General features: G+C 45.0%; 1 protein-coding gene across 2 annotated transcripts in view; it reads left to right on the top strand.

Annotated features, from left to right (window-relative positions):
• The window catches only part of ZFP91 (ZFP91 zinc finger protein, atypical E3 ubiquitin ligase), a 45,535-nt gene extending 28,240 nt beyond the window's left edge, over positions 1-17,295 (top strand). For both annotated transcript variants that reach the window (XM_006263561.4, XM_059722428.1), the window contains 9 exons: positions 4,403-4,618; positions 4,896-4,932; positions 5,482-5,568; positions 6,112-6,234; positions 8,640-8,690; positions 9,818-9,896; positions 10,260-10,374; positions 12,248-12,347; positions 12,760-17,295. In XM_006263561.4, the coding sequence (XP_006263623.3) occupies positions 4,403-4,618; positions 4,896-4,932; positions 5,482-5,568; positions 6,112-6,234; positions 8,640-8,690; positions 9,818-9,896; positions 10,260-10,374; positions 12,248-12,347; positions 12,760-13,270 (1,319 nt within the window). In that variant the 3' untranslated portion in view covers positions 13,271-17,295. The remainder of the gene's footprint in view (positions 1-4,402; positions 4,619-4,895; positions 4,933-5,481; positions 5,569-6,111; positions 6,235-8,639; positions 8,691-9,817; positions 9,897-10,259; positions 10,375-12,247; positions 12,348-12,759) is intronic.
• Positions 17,296-17,614: the final 319 nt, after the last annotated feature.

The raw sequence follows: 17,614 nt of genomic DNA, 5'->3' as shown, positions 1-17,614 counted from the left end.
GAATGAAATAATTGCATTATGTCCATGTGAGCATTAATTAGTCATGGAGAAGTAGGGCAGGAAGGGACCTCCAGAGGTCTAGTCCAACTCCCTACCTGAGGCAGGAATCATCCCTCTCCAAGCCATGCCATACAACCATAATCTAAACTCTTCATGAGACAGCCATCAACCCTGACATAACATAGACCTATCACCCGAACCTACCACAGGTAAAGCAGGGAAACCACAGCAGCCAATATCCTGCTCCTATAAAATGTCAATATAGGCTCAAGAGGTTCCAGGTAGAGGGCTACAACACCCCTCTCCCCCGCCCTTTTTAGAGGAAGGCAAAAAAAACCCCTACAATCCATACCAATCTGACCATGAGCTAAAATTCACACCCCAGTCAAAGTCCCTAGTCTTGCCCACAGCCAACACAGTGCCTCTGGGAAGGCTTAAAAATACCCAGACACATTAATAACTGAAAGAGGCAGTGGGGGCAACCAGCAAAGCCCAGCAGCATGGGAAATATCCATGATAGAACATAGGTATAGCAACACTGAGATCATCTCTGACCAGTGGCTATTCAACCTCTTCTTGAATACCTCCAGTGATGGAGAGTCCACAACTTCCCTAGGCAGTCTGTTCTACTGCCTCACTGTTCTAATCACAATTCTAAAAGTAGAAAAAGTTTTTTTTCCAGATATCCAATTTAAACTTACTTTGCTGCAACTTCAAGCCATTGTTCCATGTCCTCTCTGCAGCAAGAGAGAAAAGTATGGGTGCACCGATAGAGATTTTTTTGGGTTGATACCAATGGCCAATTTTAATGAGCCATATCAGCTGATACCGATCTGATTGCTGATATGCAGCCTGGCAGCTTGGAGAGCAGTGTTTGGCTGGTAAATCTGTTGTGGGGGAAGGGGTGTAAGGCAGGGAAGGTCAAGGCCCCTGCACTGAGGGAGGGAGTGGGGCTGGGGCAGGGGCAAGCACTACACAGCCGGGGTGGAGTGTGGGACAGAGCCCTGGCTTGTTTCGTGGGGGAGCTCCTGCCACTGCACACACCCCAGGAGGGCATGGGGGGGGGTGCCCCCTGGATCTGCATGAAGGGTGAGGGTAGGCTGCTGCTGCAGGCCGGTGCTGGGGGTGGCGTTGGGTTCTTCCTGGCAGGGGGGCTGGGCCAGGCTGCGCTTGGGGTGGGTGGCAGTGGCACTGGGAAGGGGGCTATATGGGGTAGTTACGACGAATTTTGTGGAGGCGGTAGCCTCCCCTTCCCCCCGCCCCCTATAGCCGCCCTCCCAGCGCTGCTGCCCGCCCTGAGCACAGCCCCAGCTTTGGCCCCCCACCAGGAAAAGCCCAGCACCACCCCCTGCCACAGCCCACAGCAGCAGCCAGCCCTCACCCTGCAAGCAGATCCAGAGGGCACATGCCCTCCTGGGGTGCATGTGGCAATGAAACCCCCCTGTGCCTCCCAGACAACTGCTTGCAGCTCTGTCCTGCACCTCACCCCACCCTGACTGTGCAGCACCTGCCCCAGAGCCAGCTCCACTCCCTCCCTCATCGCAGGGGCCTCACTCTGTCCCCCTCCCCCGCGCCCTGTCCCCAACAGACTTACCAGCCAGATACTGCCCTCTGTGCTGCTGGGCTGCGCTCCTGGCTGCCTGTGTGCTGCACTGCAGGTGCGCACATGCACAGGGCATTTATCAGCGACATTATCGGCCCCATCAGCCAAAGAAGCCAATTGCCGATAATGTCTTCTTTCCTTTTATTGGTGCTGGTATGATACGGGACCAACGGCACCTCTAGAGAAAAAGTGCTTTCCCTCTTCTTTATGGCAGCACTTCAGGTATTTGAAGCCTGCTATCATATCCCCTTAAGCACCTTTTTCACAAGCTGAACATGCCTACCTCCTTCTGCGTCTGCTAATATGACTTGCTTTCCAAGACCTTGATCTTTATTTCCCAACTCTGGACCCTCTGTAACTTCTCCACATCCTTTTTAAAATGTGGATCCCAGAACTGCACACAGTACACCACATGAAGCCTAATCAGTGCCAGGTAGAGAGGCAATATCACCTCCTGTGTCTTGCATCTAATGCTTCTATTGATGTGTCCCAAAACCGCATTCACCTTTTGTGCAGCTTGCATCCCACTGCAGAGATGTGTTGAGTCTGTTGTGTAACAAGATTCCCAAGTCCTTTTCTGTAGTGCTGCTATCTAGCCAGGTGTCACCCTTTTTATACTTGTGTTTTTGATTATTCCTGCCAAGGTATAGCACCTTGCATTTGTCTACACTGAACTTTATCCTGTTAACTCTAGCCTAATTTTCCAATCTGTTGAAATCCTTTTGAATTGTGCTCTTGTCCTCCAGTGTGTTTTCACTGTTTCCCGGTTTTGTGTTGTCTACAAACTTGCTCAAAAACCTTTCTATGCCAGCATCCAAATCATTAATAAACACACTGAACAGCGCTGGGCCCTAGGACAAACCTGTGGGACTCCTCGTGAAACCTCAGACCAATCTGACATGGACCTGTTAAGAATTACACTTTGCTTGTGGCCATGGAGCCAGTCATCCACCCACCTTGTAGTAGTTTTATCTAGCCCACATTTCTCCAGTTTATGAAAAGGTTATACAGGACCTTAGCAAAGAAAGTTTGTTTGACATGATTTGTTTTTTTCCTAAATCCATGCTAGCTACTTGTTATCAGCCTTTCTTCCTCCATATACTTGCAAATGGCCTTCCTTAGGATATACTCTGATAACTTCCCAAATATTGAGGTGAAGCTAATTGATCTGTAGTTTTCTGGGTCCTCCTTCTTGCTTTTTTTAGAGACACACACTGCATTGGCCCTTTCCTAGTCCTCTGGTACCTGTCCCATCTCCCACAATCTCATGAAGGTCATTGCCAAGGGCTCCGAGATCTCCTCTGCCATCCTTCAGGACCCTGGCATGAAGCTCATTTCATGCTGACTTGAATTCATTCACGCCCAACAAAAGCGCTCTCTCTCTCTTTTGTTACCTCCTCCCTTAGCTTGTCCCCTTCCTTATTCAGATAATCCTTATTAAGTGTCTGGCTGCAGCTTAATTTTTTGTGAAGACTGAGGCAAAGTAGCTAATGTGTAACTTCATCTTCTTTGCTTCTTTAGTTAGGAGTTCCTCCTCACTTTAACAGAGGTCCCACAGTTTTCTTGGTCCTTCTTTTCTGGCCAGAGCATTTATAGAACCTCCTCTTGTTGTCCTTAACCTCTTTTGCTAGGTGCAACTCATTCTTTATCTTTGCCTTGCTAATTTTTGTCCTTGCAGGTTCTTGCTATTTCCTTGTACGTGTCCTTGGTGACCTATGCATTCTTCCATTGCCTGTATGCTTTCCTTTTATGTTTGAGACATTTTAGAAGTTCCTTATGCAGCCATATTGGGTTTTTTTGCCATTCATTTTGTGATTCCATCGTGTCAGGGCAGTTTCTTGTTGGGCTTCCAATACTGAGCTCCATATGCTTCAACCCTTCTAGCTACGTTGATCCTTCAATCTATCCTCCTTAGTGATGCTTCAAGATTAATAAGATTTTTTTAAATTTATTTGAGTTTAAGTTAAAGGAATGCAGTAGTATGCAGAGAAACCTAATGGATATAACAGTGTCATAGGACTTTGAACTAAAGCCTTATTTATGTTCCAAGAGGCCTTGTTTGTGAAGTAAAGGGTGGGACATGTAATCTATTTTATTGTTTTATGATAAATTCTAAACCCATACCTGTTAAAGCCCCCCTTTATACCATACTTTCTCAGATACTGCATACCCCAAATTAGACACATGCCTCATTTTTGAAAAATGAAGCCAAGGAGAAAAAAATCTTTCCTTAATACTAGTACATACAATTATTTTTTTTCAGAGAAACATGGGCAGCTATAGTAGGGGTAGAGAGGAACAAAAACTTATGGCTGCTCTCTTAACCCCCTAGCTGCAGGACATGGCAGACGCTGCTGAATGAGCCGAACTGCCCAGCTCTGCTTCTTGAGCTGAGCTGGGTGGGCTGCCAGGTCAACTGAGAGCCCAGTCCTAACTAGCAGCTCTAGTGGAGTTCGTTCAAAGTCCACCCAGCTGGAGAAGAGGGGCCAGCAAGTTCTCTAACAAGATAGGGGCCTCACCTGTTTTAGCAGGTGCTGCTGGCTGCTTACCCAGCTTGGAGAGGAGCTGAGTAATTCAGTTCCTGTAGGACTAGGCACTTTGCTCCCTGCATTTCCTTGTTAAAGAAACTCAGCCCAATTTCAGCAGTTGATTTTTTGGGGAAAGGTGTGTCATATTTAAATGCATTCAGTAGCACACACAAAGGGGCTGATCTGATTGCCATATTACCCTGTCAGGTTATTGCTTATTCAAAGTGCAGAAATGTGTTTTTATTAACCAAGGAATTGTTTTTCATCACAGATCCCAAAGAAGAAAAGGAAGAGGAGGAGGTTTCCAGCACCCCCAGCCATGAGTCTCCTGTCAGCACAGCCCGGCCCAGCCGGGGCTGGCGTAGCAGCAGGGCAGCTGCTGCTGCTCGCCAACGTGACACAGAAAATTCACGTAGCTCCAGATCCAAGACTGGATCCTTGCAGCTCATCTGCAAGTCTGAACCAAACACAGACCAACTTGAATATGGTAGGTAGAAATAATTAGAGTCAAAAGCTTTGGAATTCAAATTTTAGCAGCCTGTTTTGAAGGCTAATCATTTAGGCTAGGGAGAGACTAGCACCAAACCATAAACAATGAGCTTGATCAAATTGGCATAGGCATGTTGTTGGTCTACCCCGAACACACCTTCATTCCTTATTTCAGAATCTTGGTAGAACTATCTGGAGACAGATGTGCACATTGAAGTCTGATATGTGTCCCTTCTAAACAAATGTAGAAATTTAATGGTGGCATTTCTTTTCAGAGGTCACAGAAAAACATCAGTCTCCAACTGGAATCAGGTAGGAAACTGTACTCTGGAGGTGCGGGGTTTATTTGGTTTTTCTCCTCCTTGTTGAGAGAGATAAGAAGGGGCTTGCTTATCGCTTCAGTCTAAAAGATCCCAAACTTGTCATAGATGAGACAGTTTAATCTTGGCCTTTCCTTTGTACCCTGGATTGAAAATGTTGCCTGCAGATGCCAGGATATTTGATGTGAGGAAACAAAATTCCTGAAAGCTGGATTGTTTTGTCCAGACAACCTGGCTATTTCTCTAGTAAATCCTCTAATTTGTCTTGAAGGATCATTGTTGCTCAAGCCCTAGTAAAGCATGAAAAAGTAACATGATTTTTTTTTGCTCTCAGGCTATTCACAGAAAGTTTGAATTGCATTGAAGGGGCATTTTAGCTCTCCCACTTGCCTTGATCTATTGGGTTTTGCTATACTTTGCTTGTGGAAGAAGGATATTCCGTGTCCTCTCCTATCCCTGGGATTAAGAGCCATTTTAATTTATTTGTACCCTCCTATAAACAATTGCTGTCATCTCTTCTAATATATCTTTCTATCTGTAGTGATGAAGAGGAGATGCTCATCAGTGAAGAAGAGGTTCCCTTCAAAGATGATCCAAGAGATGAAACCTACAAGCCTCACTTAGAAAAGTATGCTTGATTATATACATAAGCTTTATGACCAGAAGATTGAACTAGCCAGTTTGACCTTCTTTACAACAAGCTAAAAAGTCTAGGCCTATAATTTCTGCATCAAACGCATAACTTTCTGTTTGGGCTATAGCAGCTCTTAGAGAATTATTCCGGAGTCTGATATTTGTGAGGCCAAGTATGCCATGTTATTGTCTCCCTTGCTCAGAGCAATTAGCTATGAGTCCCACTACTGACTAGACAGTCCTGCCTTGATTCACTGTTAGGGTATCCCTGTTTTCAGTATGAGGTGGATATAGTAATAATAGATTGAAAGAGCCCAGAGTTGTTTATTAAATTCCTTACTCTAATTCTTTTTGACTAAAAGTATAACAGTTGCAGGTAGGTTACCCTGGTGGTTACAAGTGCCACTTACTCTTTTCAGGAATTGCTTGGATGGTTTGAGAGGGATAGCACTAGTTTTACAGTATTAGCTGCAGAGGGTGCTATGATAGATGGAGAGTGCCTGATGAGTGCTAGTGTGTCATGTTTGTATTTTTGCAGGGAAGGCCCAAAACAAAGGAAAAAATCCGGGAAGGGGAAAGAGGAAAAAGAGAAACAGAAAGAGATTAAGGTGGAGGTGAAAGAAGAAAGTGAGTTTCGGGAAGATGAGGAGCCACCCAGGAAGTGAGTAAAATTCTACAAACAGATGTTCGTAGAAGTTTAGAGTATGTGGGCATTCTGGTCAGCATCTCACCAAGTAGATATTCCAGTGGCTGTTTTCCAGTCCAGGTTTTTTGGGTGGTAGGAGTGCTTTTACCCAACCTATGACAGAAAACTAACACAGTGAAATTTGTTCATTTTAGTAGACTTACCTTTTCTGGCTTCCTGTTAGTGCTGGGCAAAGAGAACCTGTAGAATAACATTTTAGTGTAGTTCAAGATTAAATGTTCTGTAATGGGACTAGACTGCCTGAATGAGTGCATATAGCATGAAATTATTTTTCTGAGTGGTCTTTTCTTAATATGTTTTTATTTGCTTCACCTATGCTATCTGAACTGTATTCTGTTGCAAGCTGATTTAGATGGAGTATAGTAGTCCAGTGATTTTAATGGGCTCCTTAACTCAAGCTGAAGCCCACTGTAAAAAAGACCTGAGGATGCCAGTCTGAAAAAGTGAGATTTGTTGCTCTGGAGTGTGCATCCAAAAAGAGGTGAATGTTTATACACTGCCACAGAACAGGTGCCCCTCTTTCATCTGGGCAGCAAGCATGTATGAGTATTGCAGGAAAAAGCTGTGTTCTTGGTCCCATAATTTTTTCAAGCTGTCTAGAAGCAAGCGAGGTTTGCAGCAAGCAAATGGTCACTTGTAGAACAGTCGTAAATATTTGCATAAATTTAAAACAAAACAACATCAGTCGCAAGTAGTTTGGGAGGCACCTCAAAGGCCTCAAGAAATATTGTGACTTCTTGACTGAAACAAATAGGTTCTTCTAGCAGCTAAGAAACTACTTAAACCCAAATCCCAAAGTGTAGCATGATCTAAAAATGGGTTTTTTGAATGGAAAATAGAGAGCCAGCTCCCTCTGCTGGCCTGAACTGATAAAGTCAGCTAGTTGTCGAGAACTGCAATTCCTGGTTTAGAAACAGCAATATTGTCTGTTAGGCCTCTGTTGAATAGGAATAGAGCTGATTATATTTTTCCAATGGAATTATTCATTGAATTGCAGTTACACTCTGAAAAGTAACTTTTCTAAACATGTCCCAGAAATGGGGGGAGCACACAGGCTAATGACACCTTCAGTAGCTCTGGACCAGAGATTCTCGACCTTTTTGGACTTGACCTCATTGTAATCTGAGCTAATGCGGTCAGTTCTGGACCACTTTCTGCTGGCATCTTGGAGTGCTCAGTGGAAAGCAACAAAAATTACTAGAAAGCTGGAACGACTTTTTTTTCCAGCAAATATGTCATACATCCTTCAAGTCCTGTCTTATTTCTAGTCTTTCCCTCGTGTCTTAGTCTGTAGATTGTGTCCAGTGCTTTTTTCTGCAGAGCAGAAATAGAAATGGTTTCTGTATTTGCTTGACTGCCTATTGACTTTAGCAATGTGGAAGCTCTTGTTTTAGGATGGAATACAAAGGACTTTTACTTTCAGATATCAGATTGTTTGGACAGATATCTTTTCAATACTTAAGATAAGCAAACTTGATATAACAGTCACTAACTATCTTTAACAGTCTGCAGTACTATGCACTGTCACATTGGAAAAGCTCAAGTGAGATAGCTGGGTCTCTTTGCCAGGCCTTCAAAACCATACTGCTTATTATTCAGTGCAGTACAGTCTCTTAAGTTCTGTGATTTTTATCAGGTGTCTTTATGTTAACCACTTGTATTTCTTTTTACTACTATATGCAAGTATTTGTATAATGGAAAAGAAAATGATCTAAAAAGTCTCTGTAATCTGTTTGGAACCGAGGGAAAAATCTTTTGTACAGGGCTTCCCAGCTTCCTAATGAACTTTGGGTGCTACTGTGCAAATATATAATTGATCCATATGATACAAATAAGAGCCTGGCTACTGACTTAGCTACGGGAAAACATTGTGTGTGTAAAATCATAATTTTTCAAGAATCTCTTGATCTTTCAGCTCCTCATTCTGCTTGAGATCCAGAGCAGTGGGTTAGAGGGCTGGCCGCACAGTGCATAGGTTGCTAGGTTTTGACACTCTTGTACTGGTACAAAAAGCAAGCCTCTTCAAATGGTTCTTCTGCAGGGAGCCCTTCCATTGGAGTTCCCACCAGGAAGAGCCTATTTCTGGGGGCCTATTTCTTTGTGTGCTGTTCTGAGGGGTTGGAGGGATGTTGGTAGATTGAGGCTCATTTTGTGCCCATTGAAGTCAGTGGAAAGACTTTTCTTTATCTCACCCCAGAACAGGACTTTCCACATCTCTGAAATAGTGTTTTCTCCCATAACGCAGAAATTTGCTCTGGGTTGCACATGCACTGACTTGCTTTCCTTGTACATCTCAGCTGTATTTTGGAGACTGTGTTGAAAGCACTATCATTAACCCTATGCGTCTTGTACTATTGTAGGAGGGGAAGGAGGAGAAAAGATGACAAGAGCCCTCGGCTGCCTAAAAGGAGGTGAGTGACTATGGGCTGGCTACACATAACTGTTCCAAGATGTTGTGAAGTGGAAACTGGTTCATAATTGTGTGTCTGCCATTGAGTAGGGAATGAGGACCCAGTTGGTTATTAGAAAGGTAGCCTTTATTGACCAACCCATGCAAGGGAGTTCATTTAATTAAAAAGTGCCAACAAAACAGGTTGGGTGCATGGCAGTAGAGTTCTGGCTGCATACCAGAGCATCTTCTGGCAGCAATTTGGGGGAGATGTAATGCAGTGTAGGATATCTGGATATCTGACCAAACCTGAGAGACAGAATGCTTGCTGTCCACACCCAACACTGAACCCAATAACAGTTAACTAGTTCAGAATAGTACTTGATGTTCCAGGTATAGTTTTGAATCACTCTAGGCAGATTTAAACTGGGTTAGCAGACTTGTATGTCTTTCCACTTCAGGTTTCAACCACATGTAAACTGTTCTAAGTGTTATGTGTGTTCATGTCTCTTGTGTGGGGGAGTTTAATTTGCTCCCAACTGCCCTTTTATTACAGATTTTAATATGTATGGTAAAGAAACAATTACAGATTACTCTGGTAAACTCTGTGGGACTGGCTATAGATTCTTTTTAACCATGCCACTTATTTTCATTTTGAGCTAGTGGGTAGCTTAGCAGAAGCAGGTGATAAGGCAACACTGTTACTGCCACCCCCATGGTAATAACCTTATACAGTGAGAAATCTAAAAGGAAACCTACAGGTGGTGAACGTGCAAGGTACTTTCATTACACAAGTTGAAATTAACTCGCCCAAATGGACTGGTGGATCTTTCATTCATGTTGTTGGTTTTGGCACAGAGTTTGAGTACAGACAAACAGTCAAATTAAAATGGGATAGCAGAGGTGAAAACAAGACTGGGGCAATGCAGCTGTCAAAGAAACAGGACTGTATTGCCCCAGTTTAGCTTTTACAGCAGGGTAATTGTAGGCAAACAGACAGTGTATCTGCTGTTCTGCCGAAAGTTGCCAATCCCTTAACTCTCCATAATTTCAATTTAAATCTGCTTGTCTGTCCCCTTCTTGCAATCTTTAGCTGTCTCTTCTTTGTATTTGCCAACTAACCTGGTTTGTTTCTTCTGTATTTCTTAGGAAGAAGCCTCCGATACAGTATGTACGCTGTGAGATGGAAGGCTGTGGCACAGTTCTTGCTCATCCTCGTTACCTGCAGGTAACTTGAGTTCTTGCACCCAGTTGCACTATGGGGCTAGAAAAAGGCAGGATGATGTCAAGGAGTTGGTTTTTGCTATTCGAAACTACAACTTTACCTTTCAGTTCTGCGTAGTTACCTTTTGATAATGGTTATTACTTGTTGCCTCCTAATGAAGCTTGGCCTAGTCTTGTTGGCCCATATCCATATGGACCATTTCACTTGGTTTGCTTATTTTTCATTAGATCTCAAAACTCTGGGTGCATTCTGTTAGCTCTCCAGTGATGCACCAGGAGATTTGCTGTAGCAGTGTTGGGTGACAACAGAACAGATACGATCTTCATTTTCACAGCTCTTTCAGTTTTATAACCTCTTCTGTCCTAGCACCACATAAAATACCAGCATTTGTTGAAGAAGAAGTATGTGTGTCCCCACCCCACCTGTGGCCGTCTCTTCCGACTCCAGAAGCAGCTGCTGCGGCATGCCAAGCACCACACAGGTACCAGGCGTGAATGAGGGGAGTCTGAGCCTAAGTTGCCATCTGATCAGTGGATGGCAAGCGAGAAAAGTTAAAAATATCCTGCTGTTGCGGGGTGAAGGGAAGCATCCCATATGACAAGATGTTTCCTTCCTCTTGGAGTGTTGTCTGTTTTCTGCATCCTAATAGCCGAGTCTCTCATTACCAGGGATCCTAGTTTTTTCTCTTTTAAAAAATCCCAAATATTTGCATTTTTAAAGTCATTTGGAAACCTAAGATTGCTGCAATCATTATAATAAAATACATTCCAAATACCTGTATATTTTGGCGTTTGATTTCAGCTTTTTTTTTTTCTTATGGAAAATCTGAGCTCCCCCTGCCACCTTCAGTCACCAGGATGTGGGTCCAGCTGCAGGTGTCCCGTCCCATCCTGTGTCATCCATCCGTGTCTCCTTCCCCTGATATGCTGGTGCCCTGCCCCTACCCATATCATTGCCCCTCAATCCCAAGCCACAGCACTCCCAACTCCCAGCCTTGCTGGTGCCCCTTATTCCTGACCTGGTGGCCCCTGCCCTCAGGTGCCAGCTCCACAATGTGTGAGGATTGGGGTGGATGTGTGGGGAAGGGAGGGCATGAGCACAGGCGATGGGAGGGGAGGGAGGGGGCACATGCCCCCTGCAGATTTCTGCACCCAGAACAGGGTGTAGGGCTATAGCTGGGCCAGACCAGCTCTGGGCAGGAGCTGCCTCTGCAGCTCAGCGGGTGGACTCAGTGCAGGAGGAAGCAATGCATTGCTATGGCCACCAAGGTGAGGTGCAGTGGTGGCAGCATGGAGTTTTGCCTCCTCTTGCTGTCAGGCGGGTAGGGGACGCCTCACCTTGCCAGTCATGGTAGCATGGTGTTCCCTTCCTCCCACACTGGGTTCTGCCTGCTGGGCTGTGGAGGCGGCCCCTGCCTGGAACTGGTCCAGCCCAGCTGCAGCCCTGTGCCCTACTGTGTGGGCACAGAAATCCTGGAGGGCACGTGGCTAACCCTTGCCTCCACAGACTTACCTGGAGGGCCCTGTGGAAGATGCTGTCCACCATACTGCCTGGCTGCCATATCCATGTGTGTGCGCACACACATGCATGTGGCACTCCCTGCAGCCCCTGGGAGGCTGGAAGGGTGCCAGCTTGCAAAGGGAAACCCACAGTTTCCTAGGTTTTTATTCGTTAAAGTAGAAAATCCATGTTTTTCTTCTTTAAAGGAGAAAATCCACATTTTCCTGCAGTAAACAGAAAACCCAAATCCCTTCTCATTACCCAGTGGGAAGGAATGTTCTATAAGTTTCTTTTTGTTTGGCCTTTTGCAATGGTGCCCTTTTGTTTTCATCACATGAAGGTGCCTTGGTCAGGCCTTACCTTGAAGTCATAATCCACCAAGCTGCCAGGACTTCTATTAAAGCTTGTTGCTTCCAAGTCACATTTTTCTTTGCTATATCTCAGGGTAGGCAACCCCCGGCATGGGTGGCGGAGTGTGCATGCGAAGGCATTTTGCTTGGCGCACACACCTCAGGGCAGATGGCAGGGAAGGGGCCAGGGCTGTGCTGCTACAACAAGGATCAGACCCTTTGCAGCTCCTCCACCATGTGACCTGGCACGTCAACATCTGACAAGCTGAGTTTGTGGGCATTTTTGGCACTCTATCCAAAAACATTGCTGACCCCTGCTATATCTGAAAGGGCGATCTAAGTTCTTAACACTGAGATTGTTGCCTTGCTTCCCAAGTGAAGCCATTTGGAGCTTTAAAAGTTGTCAGTTGGAGCATAGGGCAGTTTTCAGATGTATAGTGTTTAAATCAACACTGGTTCTGATCCAGATGCCAAACTTACATTGAGCTATCTGCTTCTTTTCAGATCAAAGGGACTATATCTGTGAATACTGTGCCCGTGCATTTAAGAGTTCCCACAACTTGGCAGTGCACCGGATGATCCATACAGGCGAGAAGCCCTTACAGTGAGTATTTCTGTCTTGCCTTGCTGTGCCAGGCCCTCTTGAGCATGTCCATGTTCTCTTTGAGTAACCCTTTTTGACTTGCAGGGTCCACCAGCCCAGTAAAGCTCAGAATCACAACCCCAGCTAGTTGTGCTTGCCATCCTCCTTTTTACGATTGCTTTTCTGAAATGTTTTAGAAGCCTAACTATAAAAAAATGATGTGGGGTTGAAATGCCTTGGTCCTTACCACCTCAAGACTATATCAGTAGAGTTCTGAGGAAGCAAGGAAGGGAAACTCAGGTTATTTAAAAAAAAAAAAAAAGGACAGCAGTAATCTGTCCTTTTTTCTGGTTTCCTCGCATCTCCATTCCAGATCTGTTTCTCTGTTTGCTTATTGACTTATTTTCTTATCCCTTGCCATCCCCTACCCCAGGTGTGAGATCTGTGGATTCACTTGCCGACAGAAGGCTTCCCTGAACTGGCACATGAAAAAACATGATGCAGACTCCTTCTACCAGTTCTCCTGCAACATTTGCGGCAAGAAATTTGAGAAGAAGGACAGCGTTGTGGCACATAAGGCCAAGAGCCACCCAGAGGTGCTTATTGCTGAAGCACTAGCTGCCAATGCAGGTGCCCTTATCACCAGCACCGACATCTTGGGCACTAATCCTGAGACCATAACACCACCCACTGACAGCCAGGGCCTTCCCCTTCTTCCTGACCCCTTGGGGAGCACTGCCCCTGGCGAATGCCTGCTGCTGAACCCTGATGGGATGCAGAAGGCATACTGCAGTGGGCCTGAGCGTGTGAGTCTGATGGCTGATGGCAAAATCTTTGTTGGCAGCGGCAGTAGTGGAAATACAGAAGGGCTAGTCATGAACACAGAGATCCTTGGAGCTACTACAGAGGTTCTGATTGAAGATTCTGACTCTGCTGGACCTTAGCGGGTGGGAAATGCACGGGTGTTTGGACAGCTCTGACTTTGTGTTTAAAATTAAAAATGAGGAACTTACTGAAAAAGAGAGAAGTTAAACAAATTTAAAATACTAGTAAATAACCGAAGGGCCTGCTCCCCTCCAGTGTGGATCACAGCACATCCCTCTTCCCCAACCACTTCTCTCCTGTTGTCCCTGTTCAAAAAGGGATGGATGCTGCCATTACTAAAGCAAGTTGGACAGAGCAAAAGGAATTCTCCAATTGAGTGAAAGCAGCCAAAGCCCCTTGCTGTCACCCAAAGCAGATGCTTTTCCTGCTCCTTGACAAATCCCCATTTACAAACTTGAAGGCACTTGCGCTCTGGACCAGCTTCTTGTACCCTCTTCCCCAACAGTCCCGACTTCTATGCATTGCTGCATTCTGGTCCTTGCAGTCTCATTGTTCCTTGTGGGGCTGGGGTTTGGCTTGGCACTTTAGGGCCTCTCAGCAGGGCGAGCTGTAAAACAGCACATCCCGTCCTGTCCTGTCCCGTCCCATTCCATCCTGTTTTCCTCCCCACCCCCAGCACACCTCTACTCTGTCTCTGACGGGAAGTGTAGGGAACAGCTGGCTCTCCTGTGCTCACTTGCTGAGGCATGGGGGCTGCTTTCAATGCACTCACTTTGGCTGTGGGAGACCTGTGTTGGGGAGGCAGAGAGAACTGAGTCCCCAGTCTATGACAGTAATTTGCACTTTGAATGTGTTTCGTTTTTGTGTTATGGTAACAAGATTCCTTATTTATTTAAAGGGGTTGGTATTTTTAGTTACATTTTTGGGAGTAGTGAGTCAGGCTATTCCAAGATGGGCTTCTTGGTAGCAAAAGTTGCAGGAAGTATGTTGTGCTGTAACTGCAGCCAGATGGATTGGAGTTACTGCTAAGGGAATCAGAATGAGGGAAGCAGAGTAGCAATTTGTAACCTTTCTAAGCGGGGGCGGGGGGGGGGTTGGAATGACACCCATTTGCATTATGAATTTTTTTTGAGGTTTTTAGGCATTTTGGAAAGGGATGAGTAGCCAGAAACAGTCAACCTATGTTGTGGTCTCATTGCCCAGTGTATGGCAATTTTTTTTTTGTTTTAATCTTTTTTTTTAATCTTTTTTTCTTTTTGTTGAGTCATTGCCCAGCAGTGGAGGGATTAGTACTGTTAGTCAAGGAACTTGTTTGTTCTCTTGTCTTGTGACAGTTGTGTAACTGTTAATTGGTTAATTGGTTAAATGGTTAATTGGTATTCTGCTTCTTTTCTGAGACAAAGATACAGGGGGAGAGAGCGGAAATGGTTGTCTTACACTTGGGTCACCTGGAAAAACAGACGGGCATTTGGTTGTAGAAATTCCAACTTTTCTGCCTGCGCACACGCCCCCGCAAGGGACAGTGTGATGAAAGTTTCCCCAGTGTATCCCTACTTTTCTTACTTGGATGCAAACATCCCTTGTTTCTATGAAACATGGTGGTTCAGATATTGCCTGAGAGTGGTGGGCCTAGCTTACTAGTTATGACAGCTATTGTCCCTCAGATGATAAACTTCTGGACGTGATATGTCTCAAGTTTTGAGACTCGGACCTTTGCTCTGCCCCTTGTGTGGTGACCCAGTGACCTTGAGTTTGACTTTTTTTTTTTTTTTTGGCAGAGGTGAAAGATAATCTGTTCTTTGTCATGTCCATATGGCAGGGAACTGGGTTAAAGATACCCTGTTGAACCGTGTTGTCAGCTAAACTGGTTTCTTACATTTAGAGCTGTTGAGGAAAAAGGATATTTTGCTGTAGAAAATGGTGACAAAAATTAGAACTTTATTTGCCATGGAAATTTTTTGCAGCAAATGTTGACTTTTGTTAAAAAATGAAATTTTGGGGATTTTTCTCCAGTTTTTTAAAAGTGTGCTTTGGGTCAGATCAAACCACATTTGAATTATTCTTGTTTCAGGATGACAATAACTTTTTTTCCTGTACCTTGCCGTGGTATCTCAAGACCCATTCTCACCCCAGCCTAGGCTTACTGGCCTAACATCTCCCCTTGAAGTTTCATGGTCTTCACTCTAGCAGAACTATGGTGCATTGCACAGGTCATGTGACTTTTGCTCTGTAGGAGATGCAGTCTATTCAGGGAGCCAGACCCATAGAAGAGAATGGTAGCGTGAGATGATACCTAAGCTACAATTTTCCTCAGACAGCACTGTGGCTTCAGAGTGTGGGGTGCAATGTTAAACTCAAACAAAACTGACTGTTTTGATTCAAGCATGTCAAAATGATTTATTTCAATAAAAAATGTCAAAATAAAGTTTTGACATTTTCTGGGCAGCCACATTTTCCCCCACTAAGTAGATGCTTCATGAAATAAAGAAAACTTGTTCAAAATCATTTTTGTTGGAAAATGTAACCTCCCCTAGATGTGTGGTTTTTCTGGCCAGGGCAGCTGGGTGACAGCCAGCTCTTGTTAGACAAGTGGTTGAAAAAGTCCTCTAGTCTAGGGCCTAGAATAGTCGTGAAATGCTGTTGTGATCCAGGCTGACCTTGTCTGTGTTGACCAGCCAGACTGCTGCAGGCTAGTTCTGCTGGAGCAGTCTCTAAATACTGCTTCTTCGCTTGGTTTGAACTCCAGCAGGGACAGGCCTTATGTGGAACACTAAAAGGAGAGCCTAGCCTTAGTATCCTTTCATTTCTCAGGATAGCACTAAAACCCTGTCCTTGGTAGAAAGCTTGTTCATCAGCAGTGCTGTGAAACTTGTCAGCTTACAATAGAGACTCTGAGGTGAGGAAAGTTGCCCTGTTACTTGTCTGCCCAGGCCGTACCCATTGTGTGAGGAATAGGACGTAGGCTATTAAGTTTCCCTAGCAACAGGGAAGATTATCACATTTCCTGGATACAGAAATGAGCACTTATCCAGTTTACAAATCCTTCTTACCCCACACTTCTGATCCTGGCCATCTTTTGTAATCCTCTCATAGATGATTCTGTTTTAACCTTCCGTTCATTTTCACTTGGTCCCAGCAAGTCTGTCTGTCCTTCACCACAGCCTGCTAACCTCAAGGCAAGAGATTAACAAAAAACAAACAAACAACATTTAAAACTGACACTTAACACCTCCCTGCTGCTTCTCCCCTTCACTCGCATGCAGTTTGCTTCAATAAATTATTGTAGTAGTTTGCAATAAGCCTTTTTTTTTTTTTTTTTTTTTTGTATTTTTCCCCGTATTTATAATTTTTTTTTATCTCTTGGGGAGGGAGCATGCCGGGTACCTGGGATTTTTTTCCCTTCCATTAGAGTCCATTGCCATAAACTGGTTTATATCTTAGCCTGCTCCAAACACTGCTTCAGACAGTCCTATAGCCCCAGATGCTCCTACGTACTCCTCATAGTTGCAGGCATAACTTAAGTTGCACCCTTCACAGGCAGGAGTTGCCTATTCGAGACATACTTAATGTTGATGGTGAGAGAGGCTGGTGGGTCATGGGGTTGTGTAGAAGTGGTGTGCTTTTTGGGGTGGGGTCTGTCACTGCAGCCACTGCTACTCAGTGAGGATGATGCTGTGGCACTGATGCCTTTCAAAGGAACACGGTGGGAGTCTCAAAGGCATAAAGTAGCTCCTTGTCTGAGGGGGGCATGACCTGTACTAGCATGAATCCTGCCACCAGGGAGGGGGTTAGGCTTTACACTGCTTAGCAGCACTACCTGAAGTAGCCACCAGGTGGCAACAAAGCTGTGTTGCATTGGCACACCCTTAAATGTGGAACAAAAGTGCAGGAGGGGTGAGGCATAGGCTGACAAGTCTTTGATTGCTAAAAGTCTTGTTAAGCCTGCCACACGGTGTTCTCCACCTGAGGGGTGGAGATGGGGAGCCCAGGTAGCTACTTAACCCAAGTTGGGGAAAGGGTAATGTAAAATAATAATAAAGGGATACTCTTCTTTTCAGCTCCTGTTTTCTCTTAATCTGGGTAATAATACATAACCAAAATAAATGTATAAAGGAAAAAAACAATAAAAGTTGTTTTGTCTTGATGCATGCAGCTGGTTTGCAGTGGTTGTACTGGATAATGCTGTGATTGGGGAAGGCAATTCTATCCCGCCCACAGGGCACCTAAAAAAATGTAGAAAATTAATATTTCTCTGCCCTTGGTTCCTGTCAAAAGTGACAGAAACCAAGGGCAGTAGGACCCAGGGGAAGCCTGGCAGGTCCCAACAACAGCGGGGCTGCCCCCCAGCCGGGGTTTCTGGGCTTGGAAGCATGTGGCTGCCCCGCGCTGGAAGCTCAGGTAAGTTGGGGGTGGACCCCAAGCAGGGAAGGAGCACAGGGTGGGGAAGCAGCCCCGCCCCACAC

Source organism: Alligator mississippiensis, chromosome 2, assembly GCF_030867095.1.
Source record: "Alligator mississippiensis isolate rAllMis1 chromosome 2, rAllMis1, whole genome shotgun sequence".
Lineage (NCBI taxonomy): Eukaryota > Metazoa > Chordata > Crocodylia > Alligatoridae > Alligator > Alligator mississippiensis.
This window is presented reverse-complemented; position numbering and strand designations above follow the sequence as displayed.